The 22157-nt window shown below is 42.0% G+C and overlaps 1 protein-coding gene across 3 annotated transcripts in view; it reads right to left on the reverse strand.

Annotated features, from left to right (window-relative positions):
• Positions 1 to 2242: 2242 nt before the first annotated feature.
• CCDC85C (coiled-coil domain containing 85C) overlaps positions 2243 to 22157 on the reverse strand; it is a 225176-nt gene continuing 205261 nt past the window's right edge. For all 3 annotated transcript variants that reach the window (XM_066628917.1, XM_066628925.1, XM_066628908.1), the window contains 3 exons: positions 19059 to 19154; positions 14214 to 14312; positions 2243 to 7541 (listed from right to left, as the gene is read on the reverse strand). In XM_066628917.1, coding sequence (XP_066485014.1) covers positions 7452 to 7541; positions 14214 to 14312; positions 19059 to 19154 — 285 coding nt within the window. In that variant the 3' untranslated portion in view covers positions 2243 to 7451. The remainder of the gene's footprint in view (positions 7542 to 14213; positions 14313 to 19058; positions 19155 to 22157) is intronic.

Genomic DNA, 22157 nt, shown 5'->3' on the forward strand with positions numbered 1-22157 from the left:
TTAAGTTGGCAAATTAGGCAGAGCCTTCCAGAAGGCCACCGCGAACACTTCCTTCCTCGATCGCAAAACTGGAAGTGGTTGCAATTGCCTTCTGGAGGGTCTGCACTGCGTGGGGAGCTCTGCTGAGGCTGGCTCTGGGCTCCCCCAACCCCCAGCAGGCTCCTGCAGGCAGCAGTGAGTGGCAGAGCGCCCCACTGCCCAGATCAGAGATGTGATGCTAGGCATCGCATCTCCACCTTCCCCTCCTCCCTGCCCCTTAAGGGAGAATTGCCCAGGGCTCTCAGGCTGGGGCATTGCAATGCCCCAGTTTGAAAACCACTAACATAGGGGCAAATTAGCAAATGAGTGTATATCTCATACTTTTGAAGTGAGAAATAAAGCTTGGTTAAGCTCAGCATTTGTGCCTCAAGACTCATTCTCAAGCAGTGACTCAGCCCCCTACCATAAAATCCCTGGATGAGGCTGAACTAGAACTTGATCATCTCTCAGGCAGCCATGGCATACCTTCCATGACAGTGGTCGGAATGCAAGGGCTCTTGAAAGGTATCCAGTGTAATTTTTTTAATACTGTGAATGTCCCAGAAAATGACAACACCATCAGCATAAATCCTATCTCAGTTAAGTAGGTGGAAAGCATTAATGCTATAGGGAGGATGCTGGATGATACATAGTTCTAATGAATTAATGCTTCCAGAATAGCATTCAAGCTATGGCCCATGGGTCACATCCAGGGTAATGCTGAAGCACACCCACTCTGAGCAGCACTTACCATTCCAGCAAAACAGTCACAAGAAGCCCACCTTATTGCTACAGTGCAATACTCTAGGCAGTCGTGTCTGTCCAGAAGTGTGGGTGCAAAGTGGGCTACAGACATGGCTGCCTAGACCTTGTTTTGCAATCGTGTGAGCTTTTTGTGTTGTTCCAAGAACAGTAAGCTCTGGTCAAAACAGATAGCTTTTTCCATGTAGAGCGGTTGAGTTTGGCAACTGCCATTCTAGAAGGAAAAATACATTCCTGCCCACTTGTTGGCTATAGTACATTATAGATGTGTGTGCCATGTTTTAACTCCACACATAATAGGTGGGGAGCAAATGTGTATATATTTCCATTAAGGTGTTTTAAAAATCATGGCTGTATGAATCTCTATAAGGAAATACCAACTTGGTGGGAGACCCATTGGGGCTGCCAGGGCTCAGCATTTGTTCCCTTGCCCTGAGGATATTCCAGCAGCTGCCCCAGCCCTGAAGAACACAGTAGTGGCCATTTTGGCACTGCTGTACCCTCACAGTTACACTGGAGCATACAATTGGGCTGCCTGAGTTCTATGAAGAGGTGAAAAAGCAGGTAGAGAGCAATAATCTAATAGAATCTGTGTATTATATCATAAGATTTTCTTTCTCTGGAGGAATAAAACTTTAGCATACAATATTTTATACTTGGGTTTTCATAAAACCATTGCCATACTGCCACAAAAGACACCTGGGAAATGTAGCAATGAGAGGAGACAAGTTCTCATATAGTTTAAAACTGTTTAATAAGACAGAGCGAAGAGCTGGTAGGAATAACTAACTGTGGGTATAGTGATTTGACAAACAAAAAGCTCAATCTTATGTGTTCCACCCACTGTTGATACAGCAGCTCCAAAATTGGGGGAGGAAGCAGTAGCAGAGATCACCTCTAGGTACCAAGTGCTCCCCTGTTTAGAGATCAGACTCCACAGAATGGATGGGTCTACTCAGACCTGTGACAGCTATTTTGCTGTCTCAAGTCCATGTTGACTTGTGCTGCAGGATCAGACCTGGGAAGATTAGGATATCAGCTGCACTGGCACCACAGATCCTGCCTCGCCCATCCCCTGGCACCCCCACCTTCCCAGTCCTATTTCACTGTCTCCCCACCCTTTTCCATCCTCCCACCACCCTGGCATCTCCTGCTGACTTGCCACCATCAGCGATTGGCAGGTGAAATGATGATGCAGGCCTTCCCAATGGTATTCCCAGCAGTGCAGTCGTGTGCTGTCAGAATGCGTTTTGCTTTATGGCAGTCAGCGCCATTGCAAAGGAGGAGCCGGCAAAGACTGGTAAGTATAATATTGGACTGGAAGAGACATTCAGATGAAAGATTCTCTGCAAGAGAGTGACAGGTAAACTTAAGGTGGTGGTCATCTTTCTTCCTCAGATGTTTTTGTAATTTCAAGCATTTGAATATTCTTCGGTTATCAAAAATTCAGAAATGTCACAGCTCACTTACAAAGAATGTAGTTTATTTTCTTCAACCGAATGTATACACTATCACAATCTCTTACTGAATCTTTACTAAAATATTTCAAATGAAGGTTTACACACTTATCAAAAATCTGCTGACATTTTTTTCCAACAACCCCCCCCCCCCAGCAAAGTGATTCAATAAAAGGTATAAATGTGTGGTAAGATCTAAAGACATTGCTTATATACATCAGCACAGGTGCTAATTTATTCCAGTTCTAGTCATCAGTCATATACAGAAAATATAGCGGGGTTGTAAGATCACAGGTTCAACAGAAATCATAATTTCATACTGATTTCCGAAAGCAGCACAAATAGACTCTTCCCCCCACGGTATGAAAAATATACAATTTTATCACTTTACAGTCATGCACTTTGTTTGAAAAAGATCAGTAGTACTTTCCCCCATTTCTATAAAGATAAAAGGTCACTTTAAAATACTGATTCTTATAGCTATCATTTGGCTAAAAATGTGCCACTCTAAAACAGGCTTGTGCTCTTTCTTACAAATATGCCAGGAACCCACCTGAGGTTTCTTACACCACAGTTTGGTTTTGGAAGAAAGGAAAAAAAAAATGGAAATATCCAATGTGTGAAAAATAAAGGGGGAAAGTATTACAAATGAAAAATAAAAATACCAAGAATCTCATTTTGAAATTTTAGAATGAGTTCAGTTCAGATGGAATGTCTGTGTATTTTAGAGATGTAAAAATTTAGTCTTAATATTAGAAGCAGATTGGGTTTTTTTTTAATGACCAATGTTTAGGAAGGGGGTTTCCTCCAGACTAACATGCAGGCTTTCAGATGTGCCCCCCCCCCACTTTAGAGCACGGTTAAGCGTGGCTTTCAATGTACATAAAACATTTAGGGTGGAACCCAGAGTCATGTTTTCATGAATGGAAAGGTGCCTCGTAAACACAAGCTCCCTCTGAGAAGTAGCACACACTTGGAATGGTCCATTTGTAGAGGAGTTTGTGTTCAAAGAGTGTGCTTTCTTTCATGGAATCATTACCCTGGAGGCTACCCTAAATATTTTTGAGACAACTGAAACTTTAGCACCCAAGTCATACTGTAAAGTCATTGAGTGTCATCATTTTTCCAAGGAAGATACTGGTTTCAGCCCCGATTGAGCTTAATATACAGTAGCATTTAAAAACAAACAAAAACCCTTATAGATACCACTGCACTTGTAAACTCTGCAGTGTGTGTCTTGTATTTGGGTGTACCTTATGTTTTCATATATGAAAACACAAACTAATTCTTAATTCCAGTGGTGACCATGACGTCACATCAAACCATTTGTTTAGGAGTCTTTTGCCATATATTTGGATAGGGCTACTTCCATGAACATAGTCTATGCATTTCTACTTTAGTGGGTTTCACTAAACCTCTGCCCGCCTGTCTTCAATCTCTCAGGTTTTTTATTTTTTTACGTAGTTCACGCTCTCTGTCTCCTCTCAACACATTTCCATTCCACAAATTGGTTTTGTGTATAGTGTTTGGTTCCCCTTGTGTTTAAAGCATCACTGCTCTACACAAAATCAACATGCAGATGAATATTTTCCTTTGAGCTATTGGTTCCCCAACTGAACAACAGACTAAGACAAAAAAATCTAGTGCGCTAAAATATCTGGGGTGAAATCCAAAGAGACCTATGCACATGTTCAAGCACTTCTAAACATGCTTCAATGCTCTCCAGATCAGCTGTTACTAGTCCTGTGTTGCACTGGAGATTCTGATGACCAGGGTAGCTTTCAAGGGAGGAAATTCTACTGTAGCTTATTTATTGCCTGCCTTTTTCTCCATGGAGCTCAAGGCACCAAGCATGAGGTTCCCAGGTGGTCTCCCATCCAGGCACTGACCAGACCCAGACCTGATTAGCATTAGCAAGTCTGCTACTATTATTGCATCTTGTTACCTAGGCTTTTTGGGCCCCACATCATCCCCATTCCCACTTTATCTCTTTTAAGCCTGCTTGAAGTGATGACTTAATCCCTCTACTGTGAGTGATCATTAAACGTTTGCTGGTTAGTACCACACACTTCTGAATACAGATACTGTCCCATTTTGGTTCCGCAGTACAAAATGGTACTGTAGTAGAATAAATATTACAGTCTATAAATGTTTCTTAGAAATGCTTCATCTCTTGCCAGAGGCTGCTTATAGCCTTCATGACAAATAGGTGGATCAAAACAGGGGTGTGTGAACCTTAAAAATCAGAAGGAAAGTTGAGCTTTCCTTCTGCCTTGCAGAGCACATAACAACCTTTATCTCTTGCTTAGAAAACAGAAGAGTGAAAGGGGCTGAAGAAGAGAGACAAACTGGTGGGAAAGAATGCACACTGAATAAAGACAGGGCAATCTGAGAACCCAGTACTGTATGAAGATGTAAACTAGAATAGTATGAAAAGTAACCGAGATTGGAGATGAGCAGTTTCAGAGTAGAAAGTGACTAGATCATTGTCCATCACCCCTTAATCACCATCTCCTCTATCAAATGGGCCTTTCACTTTTTTTAGTGCTTCAGAAAATCCACATCCTTATTTGACCAGCACTGAAAGTGGGACAATGGAAAAGGTGTTAGATATTAGACATCTCAATGGATAACACAATGAATATGTAAACTCAGAAATTCTGTCAATAATGTGAATTAGTAACACAATTCAAGAGTCAGCCCAATGCGTCTGCATTGCTTCTTTCAGCAATGGTTTTGTATTGCATTTGTATATGAATGCAATGTAATTTTTTATTTTGTATTTTCTCAGTTTTGGAATTAAAATAGCATTATTGTTTAGAAAATGTTTAAAAAGGGAGAGTGCATACACCACAAGAAGCAGTGTTTCTTTTACTAATATCTCTCTCCAATCCAAGTGAACCACAGCATAGGCTGTGTTACAAGATTAGGTTTAAAGATAAAGTCTCAAACTAGGTCACAGTGGGTATTGACGAGTCCCCTAATGTAGGACAACTAAAAAGGACATTTATGCATGCCCATCACTCTCTAATACATTAAGGGCTGAGAATCTTGTATCTGTTGCTTTATTTGCAAGACAGAGGCTGATACTGGGGCAGAAGAGATTTCAGGTTCGTCCACATTTTACATAGTAGTCTTGTTTGCTGTCTCTTTACTGGTGGCTGCTGCAATGATCAGCATAAAACATGCAAGGAAGACATGTCTATAAACATCTAGTTGGAACATGCCAGAGGAATCACACCCAATTGAATTTCAGTAATAATAACATCAAAAAGGGCTTCATATTTGAACAGGAGTTAAACCTGAAATGTCAGGCAGAATCACATTAAGAAGGAAAGGTAAATGAAGGGTGACCTTTACCAAGGAGGATCACTTGAGGCTTCTGTTGAAGAGCTTTTGATTGGACTTCTCTAGTTATCTATTGGGTGAAGAGCTACGTGTAGGTACTTAATATGAACAAACATCAAAACAAGGGTGTCCAGTAGAAACATCCAAGTAATTGCATCACCTAGAAGCAGCCCTGGTCAAAGTTCTACAAAGAGCAGGCAACAGCAGCTGAAGTTGTGACACCTTCCAATAAGTTTCATCAACTAATGAAAATTTCTGGAAAAGGAAGCATTAAGTTTATAGGGTCCCCATGTAAAACAAATTCTCCACAAGTGGGATCTGACGGCCAGTTCTGTGTGTGTGTCTCTCTCTCTAGACAAGTTTAAGGAAATCTTACAAATACCCAGTGATGACAGGAGACTGGAAAAGTGGATCAAAGTCTTTTTCGAGCGAGGCAGGTTACAGAAAAAGCTGTCTCATACTAACACGGTAACAAAAGATGAGCCCATTCGTAGTATATACAGTACAGCAATTCACAGGAGAAACACTTGGTTTGGTCAAGTGGTTGAATGGCAGCAGCGTTTATGCAGACGGCCTTTTCATTGTGCAGCTTGAAATGCTGATTCTCTGCTCACACTTTCAATGAACTCATTTTGAGCATGATTTCAATGAGAATATTAAAAAGCAGGCTCTTTAAAAGTCATGTCATGGCTGAAATATAAAAGACTGAAAGGATGGTTTTTTTTTAATATTATAAAGGTAATATCAGGGAGGTGCCACTTCACACACAGTATTTTTCTAACATGAAGCTAACCTCTGAATAAAGGAGAAAACAAGCAAGTACACTCCTGTATTTACAGTGGAGGGAAATACAAAGGCCTGGACCTTTAAAAGTGGTATAGAAGAGGGAATGCAGGCATGGGCGGCTTGTCATGGAAGGCATCAGAAAAGCTGCCACTGCAGAAATACTGTCTTCTACACAAAGGCTGGACACAAAGGACAAATCCTCCTTTGCCCCTATTCACCATAGTCCACCATCCATCACATGTGGAAGTTGTGTACGTCTACACTTCCCGCAGTTGCACACACCTGGAAATGGCAGCATGAAAACAGTCTGATCATGCATGTGGCGTTCTTCACACAAGCAGCTCGCCACAATATACAGCCACTTATACCTCAAATTCACAGGCATCAACCAGATCTGCGTAACCTGTGACCCACCGAGCCAAAGGGCAGCCCACTAGTCTTTACTGCAGGTTGTGGCCTCCCTGTTTCTGCAGCTTCAGGAAGGAAGCAAATCAGAAGGTTTACTGAGCCCCTTGGCAGGCCAAAAAACAAGGCTGGAGGGTGGCTCTCGGCTTGGTGGGTCACAAACCACACAGGCTTAGCTTTGGTCTGCAGGATGTACTTTTACAACCAGCCAAATAATTTGAGGATTTTTAGCAGCTCAGTAGAGAAACAGCACTAAAATCAATATGTTTAGGTAGTACGTTGTTTTGTTAGAGCTGTGGGGCCGAAGACTGCAATTGCATTAAGTGGCCAGAGTGAAAAAAGCAGCTCCACAGGTCAGGGTTCTTTGTTCCTTCCTCCTCCTCCTCCTTGAGATTCACTTGGGTTCTAGTATTTCTACATATGACCATTCAACAAAGCAGGTTTTTTCACTACAATACAAATGACACAAATTGGCCATTAGCGGGTAGTTATTAACTCATTTAACATTGTTCTGGATCAGCACAGCCTACAGGCTAGGCCTTCAGCTGCCTTATTTACACTATAAACAATTACAGGGGGAAAAAAATTAATAATAAAATAAACCCAGGCAGGTAGAAGTAGAGAAGTCTCTGTTTTTCTTGTCCTTTTCACTTCCAGTACTGCAGCATAAGGTTCTTACAAAGGAGCCTTGAACTGGTTTCCTGAAAGATGTTGCCTGATAGATGGTTTGGTGCTTGCTGCGTCACCTAGTTTTCGCCAGACAACCTAAGACCAAAAGAGAAAGGTAAGGTGGAATCAGTCCTGCAAGCACTTTTCACATACTGTTTCTAGGAAAGCCCAAAGCAGTTGAATTTAAATTCCTCTTTCTTGCACTAGGTGGCACCCAAGGCCCAAGATAACTTCATCTACGGATTTAAAACACTGATCTTATTAAGGTCTGCTGAAATTAGAACTGCAGACATGCCTTAGGTAATGGTATCAAACCAGTAAATTGGGCTCAGAAGTCGGGTTCAATGCTCGTTCATCTGCTGGCAGGCCTGCAAGAGTCTGGGTTGGAATTTGTGGGGCACTACAGAATGTTTTGGAGCAAGCTGAACCCCAAAAGGGACATAACTTCACTTGAACCAAAATGGAATCAGACTGCTGGTGCTTAAAGCAGCTGTTAAACCAATCCCTGGGGGAAAGGCAATGGGAACTGGGCAGCATTTGGTTGAAGTCAAAACAACCCTATAGGACAGGGGTGTCCAAACTTTTTGGCAGGAGGGCCACATCATCTCTCTGATGATGTTTTGGGGGCTGGGGAAAAAAAGAATTAATTTACATTTTAAATTTGAATACATTTACATAAATGAATATATTAGACATGGAGCTTATACAAATGAAAGAAGGTCTTGCAATAGCACAAGGGCTATAAAAGGCCTTGCACAAAGCAAGGCCAGCCTTTCCTTTGCTGCCACTGCTGCATCACAGATGTGACACAGCAAGCAGTGGAGGGAGCCCTCGTCCCACAGCTCATGCAAGAGGTCAAACAGCTATCCTCATGCTGAGAGCAGTTGTGTCGGGCCAGCACAGGCTCCAGCAAGTCTCCGGAGAGCCAAAGTCTTATTTGATACTGGGAGCCCCCCGCAGGCCGGATTGGGAGTCTACAAGGGCTGCAAGTGGCCCCTGGGCCAAGGTTTGGGCTCCCCTGCTATAGGACAAGGCTGTAAATGTTCTAGATCACTCAGAAAGAGAAAAGGTACAGTTTGGTAATGGGAAAACAGTAGGACACGGATGCTGGTCAAAAAGAGCAAAAGGTCATAGAGAAAAGGGACACACCAACAACCTTTGGAAGAGGACACAACGTAAATACAAATGCCAGAAACCTCCAAGCCAAGATGGGGAAGCTGGAATACTTGGTTACAAAAGCAGAACATAGATATAATAGACATAATGGAAACCTGGTGGAATGGAAGGAACCAACAGGATATGGTTAGTCCAGGATACAAACTCTATAGAAAGGACAGAGAGGAGTCTCTTGGTGGAGATGTTGCTATGTGTGTCAAAGAGGAAATAGTACAGAGGAAATGCAGGAATGGATGAATTTGTGTTCAGGCCATGATAAAGGCTGCGCAAAATGCCCGTGCTCTAGAACAGTTGGTCTTGAAGCCAATCAGAGGGAAGGCAATCCGACGAGCCCAGGGCTTGGTGTAAGGTGTAAATTTTGTAGGAACCGATAGGGAATTGTGACCCTTGCACTACCCAATTCAACACATACACATTGGAAAGTTTCCAGGGAAGTCCAATACAGATATATTTGACGTCAAAGGGGAGAGGCATCTCCAAAGTGAGGAGGACTGTAAAAAAGAAACTGAAAGGAAAGTCCAGAGGGACAAACAACTCGAGGGCACAGAGAGTATTTAAAACCACAAGGACAGATATAGGACAGAAGCAAGGTCTAGGGCTGCCTCTGCATGGGGTATAGATACTGTTGCTCAGTCATGGAGCACATGTTTTGCATGCAGAAGGTCCCAAGTTCAATCTTTGCCAGAGATACTGATGAAGATGGACGTGGTCTGATTTTGGAGAAGGCAGCTTTCTATGTTCAGATTTTGTGGGCCAGAAGATGGCAGTTGCCACCTCCAGGCAAGAGACATAAGACTATAGGCTCATTTGCTGCAAATACTTTGCATACAGAAGAGCATAAAAAAGGTCCGGGGCAATGCCAGTTAAATGATCTCAGGTAGGATGTGCGGAAAAGGACCTCTGCCTGAGATCCTGGAGAGCCACTGCCAGTAAAGAATATAAAATACTGGGCTGGTTGGACTTAGTTGGACTAAGTAGTTGGACTCAGTACAAGGTAGCTTTCTAAAGGACTTCCTTTCTCTCTCGTAGCTAGTCTCCCAAGTACTGGGAACTAGGAAAGTTGTTTAGGGACGGTGCCAGGCCAGGGTGATCCCTTATCACAGTGTTTCTCAAACTGTGGGTTGGGACCCACTAAGTCGGTCGTTAGCCAATTTCAGGTGGGTCCCCATTCATTTCAATATTTTATTTTTAAGATATTAAGACTTGATGCTATCATGGTATGTGGATGCATTTGGAGAAACGTTACAGACCTGTACTTTTAACAAGCTACTAGGTATATTCTTTTAACAACAGTGTGAGTAGGATTGCAGCCTAGGATTGTTAAAAATTTTCCTGCTTGATCATGTCACTTCTGGTCATGACATCACTTCCGGTGGGTCCTGACAAATTCGCATTCTAAGAAGTGGGTCGCAGTGCTAAATATGTGAGAACCACTGCCTTATCAAGTTAGAAGGTGGCATGGGAACGATCCTTCTTTGTAGGGAATTCTCTATGGAATTCCCTACTGGGGAACCTAAGAACAACCTCCTCCCTCATACCCTTTTGGCAAGGGCTCAAAACCTTTTTGTCCTATCTTGCATTTGGGTGATGTGTCATTATCTGTGTCTCTATAGCAGTGCCTTGATTACAAATCGTTGCCCCCCTCCAATTTGTTGTTGCCCTTATTATTCTATATATTGTATATTTTTAGTTCTTGAATTGTAAGCCACCCTGAGCACTTACTCTGGCACAGGAAAGGTGGGTTATAAATCTTTTAGGGCACAATCCCAACCAGGTCTACTCAGAAGGAAGTCCTATTTTGTTTAATGGGGCTTATTCTCAGGAAAGTATAGTTAGGATTGCAGCCTTAAACAAGTAAGTAATAAACAAACATCCTTGGGCTCCAGGAACCTGCTCTGCCATGCCAGGTGTGTGCACCAGCTGTGGAATGGTCTGTTCCATGGGTCTGTTTCAAAGATAAGTGTGTCAGCAGAACTCCTGAAAAAGTCTTCTGGAAAAAATCTCAGCTCCTTCCAGGTTGCGCAAACAGCTTTTTAAATTTTAACGCAGCTGGGCAAAAGGGGGCACTTGAGATGTGGTCTTTGCATTCCACCTGAGAGCTACCCATTTCAAAAGAGAGCAAGATGTCCCTGTTGCACAGCTGAGAGCATTCTGTGATGCCTTTCATCCTGAAGGGGATTAAATATAGCACTTGTGACACAAAGACATACCGCAGGCTTATGAAAACCACCTAGGTTGAAGGGGAAGCATTTCACAGTGGTTTTCAAGTTCATGCCTTTAAAACATTTTTCATTCTTTGTGAGAAGAAAAACATGATACCTTCCCCACTCAACAGAGAGTGTGCTTGAAGAAATAGGCTGCTTTGCAAGCTGAGCTTTCGTTTCTGGCTAGATGCCATGTGGCATCCCGCAAACCCACAGCGTTCACATGTGACCAGGATTAGTGGTTTGTTTCCATCAACCACATGCTTTTATACTTGAGTAACTGCCACAGGACTTTGTATTATGGGCAGCCCAATCCAATCTGGGGCTTACGGGGGTGGACCTCACTATCCATAGCTGTAAGTCCTGAACTGGGGTCAATGCAAAGGGCGCACTGATGCCATGTGCTGTGGGATTGCCGCTGCAAACATTTGGAAGCCCCACATCCATGCCAGCAGCACACCCAGGCCACACTGGAGCAGGAAAGGAAAGGTGGTGGCAGGAGTGGTTCATGAGCGTTTCAGGGGAGGATCAGGGTGGGCAAGGCGAGGTTGATCTCATCAGCAGTTGCATACTGCTAGTCCAACACATCCCCTGAAGCTCCTCGGATTTATGACAGCTTAATAGCTGGTGTAGGTCTGAGGAGACTCCACAGTGGCCGACCTTTCCCAGGTTGTGTGGTACCCCCCCCACCATAGGATGCAACATGCCCTCTGCTGGAGAAGCTGCATCGCATGGGCTGTTTGGATTGGGGCATAAGTGTTTTTATGACCAACCAAGATGTCATGTGATTATGCTACAGGAATTCTCTGAAGACCATTATAAGGACCATCTTTCATGGGAACATGACCACAATACTTAAATATAAGTATTGCAGTTTTCTGGGCACAAACCAGAAAACTGCAGGGCTACTGCTAAATTTCATCTAAACTTAGACATGTAGATTGGACATTGGGGTACTTACTTCCAAATAAGCATGCATAAGATTGGGCTGAATAACTGCAGTTCTATGCACATTTATCCAAGGGGAAGCCCCATTGAACATGGTCAGACTTCCAAGTAATCATGGATAAAGAGGAGCGGCCTGCAACTTTGCCCATCAGGTTTCTGACTTTCTAAAAAACAGACTCCTATAGTATTCTTGAATTTCAAGGCTCTGGAGCACCAAGGATCTCTCTGGATTTAATAAGCATAAAGCCTGCTTGCTCCAGTTTATTCTGGCAGGAAAACTCTGATGCAGGCAGGAAGTTTTACCCACCAATTTATTTTTGGTTGAAGGGAGTCAATCCATGTGCGCATTTCTTTTCATAACAGAATTTGTTCCCTCCACTGAACTGAAAAGGGGACAAATCCTGGCTCCTCACATGCACTCCTTTCTCTAGCTAGATGGTCCAAGAGACAGAAATCTAGAGCTGCTGTTCTGTGTCTCCTTTTCTTTCTTTCTAGTAGGTTTTACAAATAGAGCTTCCTTTCACCCTGAAGGAAGCCAGCCAGTGATCTAAGGCAGGGGTTTCCAAACCCCTGCCTGGGGGCCAGATGTGACCCGTTGGCCAGCCTCTGTCCTGCCCGTGGCCAACCTCTTGTCCCCTGAAAGCCACTGGCCCACTCGACCAAACATGATCGGAACTGCGCTTCGGTTGTGTCTGAAGGGCATTCTGAGGGCCAGAGAGGTTGAATGAATGAGCCCATTCATTCAATTATTCACTCATCTAAGTTCCATCTCTAAATTATTTAAATTTTATATTTGAATTTTTTTTTTTCTGGCCCTCAACACTGTGCCAAATATTTGATGCGGCCCTCTGGCCAAAAGGTTTGGAGACTCCTGGTCTAAGGGGAAACACAAAGTGATGGCTGGTAAGCAGGCATGGAGGGAGAGGTAGGGGGATAATGGCAAAGAAACAAAGTAGGGGCAGAGGTTTTGCAAGCCACTAAGAAGGGCTAAATCCTAGTTTTAGCAATTTCCTTTCCAGGAGGTGGAATTTAAGGCAGATACCTCATTATACTTAAGCAGATTCTCCATCACAGACTTACAGCCCAATCCTATCCACACCTTCCTGAGAGTAAGCCCCATTGACTCTAATGCATAGGATTGGGCTCTTAGGCCCCAATCCTATCCAACTTTCCAGCAGCGATGCAGCTGCACGTCAGCCGCAAAGTATGGGTACAAACATTGTTTTACCTTGATGAGGTCTCCACGACTGCTCCCCCACCATAGGATCAGCATATGCCCCATTGTCACAGCTGCATCAGTGCTGGAAAGTTGGATAAAACTGGGCCCTTAGATTCCTTAATTTAAAAAGGGCAATGTATCAATTTGATACATTGACAGATGACAGATCTACTAATGGCTCTTAGTCATGATGGCTCTGTGAAATTTTGCCACTGAAAATCAGTCACTAGAGAGCAACAATGGAAGTAGGCTATTGCCCTGGAGCCCTGCTTGTGGGCTTCCCCACAAGAAATCTGGTTGGCCACTGTGGGGAAACAGGATGCTGGATTATTTGGTGTGATCCAGCATGGCTTTTTGTATGTTTTTATGGTTTTACAATAATTCCCTCTTGCCAGGAAATTCTGAGAACTGTAGTTCTGTTGGGTAAGGATTTCTAACAGGGACTCACCAAAAGAAAAATGTCAGGAGTCTCTGGGGACAGTTAAACATTTATAACACAGTGCTGATTCAGACCTCAGGTGTGTTGTCCTGCTACCACCTAAGTGCATAGGGTAGTGGTATCTGAACCATCCCTCTATATAGGATTTAAACATGCAAGACAAAGCAAATTTGTTCTCAATTACTATGGAGGGCAGGACTAAGGAAAATGAGTTTAAAATTCAAGGACGTTTTTGATTAAGCATTAGGAAGAACTTCCTGACAACAATAATGGTTCTGCTGTGTCTTGGAAGGTGGTAGATTTTCCATTGTTTAGGGTCTTTAAGCAGAGGCTGGATAGCTGACTAGTGGGAATGTTGTAGTTGTAGACAGCTGTCATTTGCAGGGGGTTGGATTTGATGATCTTGTAGTTCCCCTCCAACACAATAATTCTATGCAATATTATTAGTGCCAGTATTAGTGCAGAAAATGAAGAGGGTGTGAAGAGGCATATACAGCTCTAAAGTCTCTAAAGTTTCCAATGGACAAGCATTCTGTGTATATCAATGCAATATCTATGTATGTAACGAGAGATCCAATAGTTATTTCTACTTGATGGTAACATGGCTGCTTTGAACTACCGACAGCAATTTAGCTGCAGTGAACCAATTTCTTGGCAGGTGGCAAAAGAACAAGCAAATAAGCTCACACATGTACAGACCAGACCCTACAAGATATTGGACAGCATTAATGCCACACTTGGAAAGTGAACCATGTGAAAGACTGTGAAAATGGGACCATTACATTGCACATTTCACGAACAATTGCTTTCTCCTTTTCACTCAGGTCTTCTTCATAGTTTTCTTGTATTTGCCTGTCCAAATTCTCATGGACTTCAAGGACCTACAGACAAACACAATGGACATGAAATTATAAAATGATGTCACACAGTGAGTGATATCACTAAGGCCTGTCCAGCACACTGAGTGGGCAAAGAGAGCAAAATCTCAACACATACACACAAAGAGGGAAAAGGTGAGCAAGAATGGAAAGGTACAATGTACCGCTAAAAGATTATGGCGTTCCAAGTAAACATTTCATTAACACAAGCTGAGCGTTGAAACTAGAAGCTAGCATTATTAACAACACTGTCATCTACTTTCAACACTGCACATACATACAAGTGCCAGGCACATCTTCTTTAGATCCTGAAAGTAGCCATAAAGTTGTAGTGCTCCTAACACAACATGCATCCAATGAGACCTCTGTTGGTCCACTCCCCTTGACATCTGATTAGCAACTGTTAATTAGAAACCAAATGCTAAACTAGATGTACAGACATCTCCCCTTCCACATCCGCAGGGGTTGCATTCAGATACAGAAACTGCTGTTAAAGGGGAACCCTATTTAAATAGTAGCCCCTGCACCCATTACTTCTTTTTCCTTTAGTAGTGCTTGAAGCATGGTGTTTCTTGCTTAACAAAGGAACATTCTTGCTTAACGGAAGAACTACACTCTGTAGGGAGGGAGGAGACTAACCAAACCTTAACAAGAAGCAGGACAGTTCCTGCTTCTTGTTAACGTTCGGTTAGTCTCCCTCTACCATAGTGGTTCCCAAACTGTGAGTCGGGACCCACTAGTGGGTTGTGATCAAATTGTATTCATTAAAGTTCATTATGTGTCTAATTACAAGAAATGGATCAAGGTTTTTTTTGCAAATACATAAATAAAAATATTATTTATAAATAAATAAAGACAGTACTTCTTTCTAGATCTTTTTTAAAGTCTCATAAGCCTAGGTGGGTTCTGATAGTGTTGTTTTAAAAAGTGGGTCCTGGTGCTAAAAAGTCTGGAAACCACTGCTTAGTGTGCAGGCTGGGTGCCCGCATGTCACGTTCTTCAGTTAAACTAGAATGTTCTTTTGTTAAGCAAGAAACACCCAGGCTTCAAGAAAAACAAAGATACTGTAATGGGTGTGGAGAGCCCCTCATCCATGGATAACTGATTTTATGGATTCTGGATCCACTGATATGGGGGGGGGGAGCTGTACTGGGTCCAAGCCAGCAAGATTATTTTCTGCTAAACGAAAGGGCGCAGTCTCAGGGAAAGCGCCTAGATGCCATTTTTCTTTATGACAAATATGAACATCAGCATTTGATAATGCATGGTCATCTGTGACCTTGCACAGAATCAGAAAATACATGTCCATCAGATCTGAGATTTCATTTCTGAAGAAGTATATAGCCCTTAAATCTACGGCTATAAGCTTGAAAATAGGGTGGATGGGCGGGAGGGGAGTGGAGGCAATGACGACCAAAAGCTCAGAAGCTACATGGGGCAGAAAGCAGTAAGTTCAGTGGCAAGCAGGTGAGTTTTCCATATCCTGCACAACTCCTTGGCCCAAAAGTTATAATGTATAAGATTTTTTGTTCATGCCACACATGGGTTTATTCTGTACTGCACTTTTATTCTTTTGAGGCAGACACAAACTAATCTGTGAGAATTCATACACAGGCCTAATTTGGACCAGAAGCTTCACAGGGTTACATTTCATTTTTTTCACCGAGCTGCAGATTGACCAATTAGAAACAGGACACAAAAGTGGTCTGAAGTATCTGCTTCCCGCCGTGTGTTGAACATCTCAGTTTTAAAATAGGTCATTTGCTTAGGGCCCTTAACCTACTTTGAAATCTGCATTACCCACTGACTCAACAAACACATTTCAAACTAACAGCAAGTTTGCATGATCATATAGCATTGTTTAAATAACTCAGTCCATTGCTTCTGTTTTTAAAAACCTTTACAAGCTGACAAATAAAACTAGATCCCTGATGATAAGGCTAGAATTAATTATTGATCCAGCTGGGCTCAGGCTGTGGAACTAACTCTTTTGGCCTTCATATGTCTGTAATACTCACTGCCCATCCAGAGCAATCAAATCCCAGTGCACAGCCCCAGAAATGTCACACTGGGAGCCAAATACTGGCTACCCTTATAGGGTAAACTGCACAAGACAAGTTGTTGAAATGGCTTAATTAATGGTTGCCTCTAAACCAGGCTGAGACTCTTCATCATTCCTTAATGGCAGCATAAAATTCTCCAGCAAATTAGCTAATCACATTATCCTCATCAATCTCTCTCCCTCCCATGCAGAACATAAGTGCAATTCAAGCAATATGTTTTAGCAGAGTGGGGTGTGGAAGAGAATGCTGTTTCTAACACGAAAACTACAGTCGTTTCACCACATCAAGAGGCACTAATGGTGCAAACTATACCAGTTGAACATCTGCCTATCTCATAGTTGGCAACCTTCAGTCTCGAAAGACTATGGTATCGCGCTCTGAAAGGTGGTTCTGGAACAGCGTCTAGTGTGGCTGAAAAGGCTGATTCGGGAGTGACAATCCCTTCCACACTGGGAGCAAGTGCAGTCTGTCCCTGGCCTGTCTCCCTGGCTATGGGCCTTCCTTCTTTGCCTCTTAGCCTCAGACTGTTGGCAAAGTGTCTCTTAAAACTGGGAAAGGCCATGTTGCACAGCCTGCCTCCAAGCGGGCCGCTCAGAGGCCAGGGTTTCCCACTTGTTGAGGTCCACTCCTAAGGCCTTCAGATCCCTCTTGCAGATGTCCTTGTATCGCAGCTGTGGTCTACCTGTAGGGCGCTTTCCTTGCACGAGTTCTCCATAGAGGAGATCCTTTGGGATCCGGCCTATCTCATAGCTGAGAAAGATAAAGGTGGCAACCATGGTTGTACATTCTTCCCCTAGTATTGTCTTCTTTTTTCTGGCTCTACTCTTGTGTTTTTAACAGCAGCCTGACTTAATGTAGAAATTAAGACATTTGAGGAGACAAAGCTTTTCCTGGCATATAAATAAAGTGGTGGAGAACCCTTTGTTTGCTAAATCCTGTTAAAAGTGTAAGAGGACGGCCAGGAGTATGGCAACCCTAGAAGAGAAATGCCCATCTATGATAGCTTTGTTATTCCCAATTCCTATTCCTTTTACAGGAAGATGTTCTATGGTGCAGCTATCCATGCATTTTGATGGGGTGCAGTGTTAGCAGCCTTCCCCTTGAAAACAGAATTCTGGGCTTAGAAATACAAGTTGATCTGGCAGCTGAGTAAGCTTTCTCCCTTTCTGGATATCTATGCACACAAACATAACTTAGAAGATTAGCTCAGTGCCCTCGGGTCTGATGCATTAAGAAGGGTTTTCACAGCTCTGAGATTGCAGATAATGAAAACGATGGCCCCAGAGGACTGGTACAGATATGTTGAGATACATTTAGGCTCTGTATACATGGAGATGACAATGTGGAGGATTTGTTTCAGTATCATTTTTATTTCCTTCTCAATAAAGGTGGTAGGGAAGAGATTTTTGTCTCTCCTCTTATCCAGAATTACTTGTCTGAAAATGAATTGGTGAGGGGGTGAATATTATGGACATGAGTTTTATGTGCAATACTGATGCATTGTATTTTGTCCTTGTGGACTTGTTTAGTTGTCTACTACAATATATGGCAATGCAGTATTTTTGCTCTACAATAAAGATACATTTGATTATCTAGAATTTCTTAGGACAGCAAAGACATTTCAATTGCTGCAGGGAACACCAGTGTTAATTAAGAATCCTTGACCAATATGGGATAATGCCCTTGTTTCCCATAGAAAATGCTTCAGGTGAAGGGATGGGCCACAACTCAAGGACAGAGTATCTGCCAGGTAGAGCTAGGAAAGGCTGAGATAGGAGAGATAACAGTTGTACAGTGGTTCCTCCTCATCCATGGATTTAACCCACTGCAGGTTCTGAACCTGTGGCTGGAGGGCCCACAGAAGATCTCTGGATAAGGTTTCTTGGCAATCTGGAAGTGCCTCTCAGAGGCCTTCTGAGGTGCCGGGAAGCTGCGTGTAGCCTCCCTGTACCTCAGAACACCTACGGACGTGACTGGAAGTCCTCTGTGGGCCCTTCCATGGATCTCAGTATCTGCAGATCCTGTATCTGCAGGGGGATCTGGGAATGATATTGAAGTTCAACTTACTATACTGCCAAAACAAATAGGGGTGAAAAATGCAGCTGGCAGAATTAGGAAGAATATTATTCAGGATGCATTTTGGCTGAAACCAGTTTTTCTCAAGAAACTTTATACATTTTAATATGAACTTCATAAAGAGAGTTCAAAAGAACCACACCAAACTTTTAAAAAAAAAGTTGCTTTAGGTTTTGCCTGGTGAAATTCTTTTGAACTCTTTTTATCAAGTTCACACTGAAGTGAATTAATTCTCTTGAGACTGGCTTCAGTAGAAATGCATTGATAATGAAGCCACTTCCTGTCCAATCTGACTAGAAGTTTTTTTTTGCATTTGCTTAAGGCTCTGAGAGACCTCGGTCTGATCTGACTCAGATCTGACTCAGTAGAAGGCCACTGTATGTTCAAGAGAGTGCATCTAAGGTCATGCAGAGTGAATTTTCAACTTCACTTGATTACTATATATAGTGCTTGCACATTTTTATATGTTCAGATATGTGGAAGTCAATCACACCTGGGAACCCTGGCTCTTTCCAGTGTTACTATCACTCTTCTGCCACTTCATAACTTGCATTTAGGTCTGTGGTTTGTCACATGGTAGAGTGCACCCAAGTATACACCCCCGTCCTACCTTCATAGCATGCACCACTGCTTCCGGTTTCTGACTTATGGGAACATATCCTACTCCAGGAGAGGAAGCAAGATCAGGAGCCATGCGGGCTGGGCCCTGTAAAAAAAAGCAACAACAGAGAAAGCAAACACTCATAAGGATACATATACATAATATTTCATTGATTTCTAGTTAGTAGAGTCAGCCCTATTTTCAAAAATCCATCTTAATAAAAAAATCAAGGAAATAACAACATACACCTGGAACACGCAACTTGTATTGACCTTTACGTTCTTTTTTTCCATTCATAACTGACCAAGAGGATGACATTTTCTTTCGACTAATAAAATTTTGGTCAAGTTGGCAAACCTATTTACGGACCTCCCCAGCCAGAAGACATACAGAAATGTCAGATTTTCGCACATTCATTTCCCAGCTCTGATACTGGTTATGGAACCACTGTGTTAAGGGCATAATTACACTTGTATGCAAATGTTCAAATGTGGGAGACCAGCAGCCCCTTTAAAATGGGAAAATTCACTTGGAAAGGAAGGCAGAAGCTGGGACTGGGGAGACAAACTGCTTAACCCTTTCCCTGCTTGTTGCTTCTTAAGCTAAAGACATTTCTTTTTAGATTAGCCCACCTAATCTAGGACTTTTTAACCCATTTTTGCCTGGCCCGTAGGTGTATTATTATTATTATTATTATTATTATTATTATTATTATTAACAGTATTTATATACCGCTTTTCAACTAAAAGTTCACAAAGCAGTTTACAGAGAAAAATCAAAAACTAAATGGCTCCCTGTCCCAAAAGGGCTCACAATCTAAAAAAAATGCAAATGAATACCAGCAAACAGTCACTAGAACAGACAGTGCTGGGATGAGATAGGCCAGTTACTCTCCCCCTGCTAAAAAAGGAGCACCCACTTGAAAAAGTGCCTCTTACCCAATTAGCAGGGGTAAATTATGATTTAAGTGATTTTAGCACTGGGACCCTGTTGCGTATAAACATATTGGGCAGAAATGGCTTAAAATGGATATTGGGGGTTTCGTGCTGATTAGTTCTATGGGCCTGCATTTTTTATTGTTGCTTCTTTTTGGGTTTTTCCCCCCCTTGACTTTTAATGGGATATTTTTAAGGTGGTTTTATTGTTTTTAGGAGATTTTGATGTTTATATTTTTATGATACTTGTAAGCCACTTTGAATGCCTGTCAGGGAGATAAAGCAGAGTATAAATTTGTAAATAAATAAATAAATAAATAAACACCAAATACTCCACCAAGTGGTTTTTCCCCTCGAAAGGATTCGCTGCCGCTCCTCTGTTAACAACTGTCTCCTGAAATAGTCATCCTAGTTTAGAATATGTTGGATTATTAGTATGGGTATTTATGTAACTTGGCCCTGGATGTGGTGAAACATTTGTTTAGACATACCCAAAGAGTTTTCAACCCTGGAAACCAATTTAACCTTTGAAATGATTTATGGCACTGTAACTTTATTAGGAAACTATATACTCTTTGAGATGGGGGAGAAGGAAAAATAGTTGGCACCCATTTTATTAGCTGCATGGCAACATTTTTCAAAGGACACCAAGAACCCTTCAATTAAGATTTTGAAGGCAACCCAGAAACAAAGCAGATATACAAGAGGACGGCTAAGGATTTCTTTCACATTCTTTGGACAAAACCAAGGAGAACTGTTTTGTTGGGATAAACTGGGATGACAGAATGGATTGTTACAATCATGCAATACTCAGGAGCGCTCATAGTGTTCATTTTCTAATATTGAAAAAAAATATCCCTTGGCTTAGGATTTCAGAGCTACAGATGGGACAAGTAATTCTGAAACATTTGTCCTGATTTATCCCTACTGCTTTTCAACTTTCCCAGTTTTCCAGCACATGTTTTTCAACATTCATTCACATGTGATGTAACTGCAACAGTAAGTAAGAGGAAAATTAAGGATCACTGTCCTACACTTCGCAGTGCCTTCCTCAACATACAAGGAGTTTTAGTGCCCAGGGGTACACTACCTGCTACTTGAATAAACACTGGAGAACGTAAACTTGCATACTCATCCCCATCCCTTTGCATGTCAAAGGAGATTGAAAGTTTTCACTTTCAACTTTGAACAACTCTGTGTATTGTTTGAATTTGGAGAATTGTGGGTAGTATTAACAGTGATTCATTCACCCTTGCTAATTGGGTAACAGGCAATTTTTCAAGTGGGTGCTCTTCTTTTTTTTTAGCAGGGGGAGAGTAACTGGCCTTCCTCACCCCAGCAATGTCTTTTCTAGTGGCTGTCTGCTGGTGTTTTGCATCTTTTAGATTGTGAGCCCTTTTGGGATAGGGAGCCATTACTTATTTGATTTTTCTCTGTAAACCGCTTTGTTAACTTTTGTTGAAAAGCGGTATATAAATACTGTTAATAATAATAAATAATAATAATAATTCAAACAAACCATCAGACTGTGGTTATAGATGCTGGTTTGTGAGAACGTCATAGCTTACATTAACTACTGTTCCTCACATTTTCTGATCTCAGCCTGACAGTTTCACGCATGTTCCCAGGAGAGAAATATTTTTACCATTCCACCCCTAAAATAAGAAATGTTACAGAAATTTAACCTCAAAGTTGTAAGATCAACATCTGCAAAATCAAAAACAAAAAATAATCTTATCGAAATGCAAGAGTCTTCATAGTAATACTTGTTTCTTCTCAAGTCCAGTATAAATATAGTCGTGCCTTCTTTTATGTGCCGGAATTATTTCAGCATTATGGCTTTCACCAAATCAGCATCACCCCTGCAACTGTGCTTGCTTTTTGCATGCATTAAAAAACACATGTAAACAATATACTGCATGTAAACAATATTCATACTCTGTGAGAGCTCCTATCAAATGATCAGATGTTGTATTGCAGCACTTAGTGGGCTATGCCTGTTGAATCCTGAACTCTCCTGAGACAGCAATTACATCTTAAGCAAAACCATTAGGAACTCTTTTGTTCTTGTTTTGAAACTAATTAATATACTTTGAGTACTATTAACACGATGGATGGTGGTTTTACAGATAGTGAGTATGAAGCAGGAAAGGAAGTAGATATTTTGGAGTAA

Source organism: Tiliqua scincoides, chromosome 1, assembly GCF_035046505.1.
Source record: "Tiliqua scincoides isolate rTilSci1 chromosome 1, rTilSci1.hap2, whole genome shotgun sequence".
In the NCBI taxonomy this organism is placed as follows: Eukaryota; Metazoa; Chordata; class Lepidosauria; order Squamata; family Scincidae; genus Tiliqua; species Tiliqua scincoides.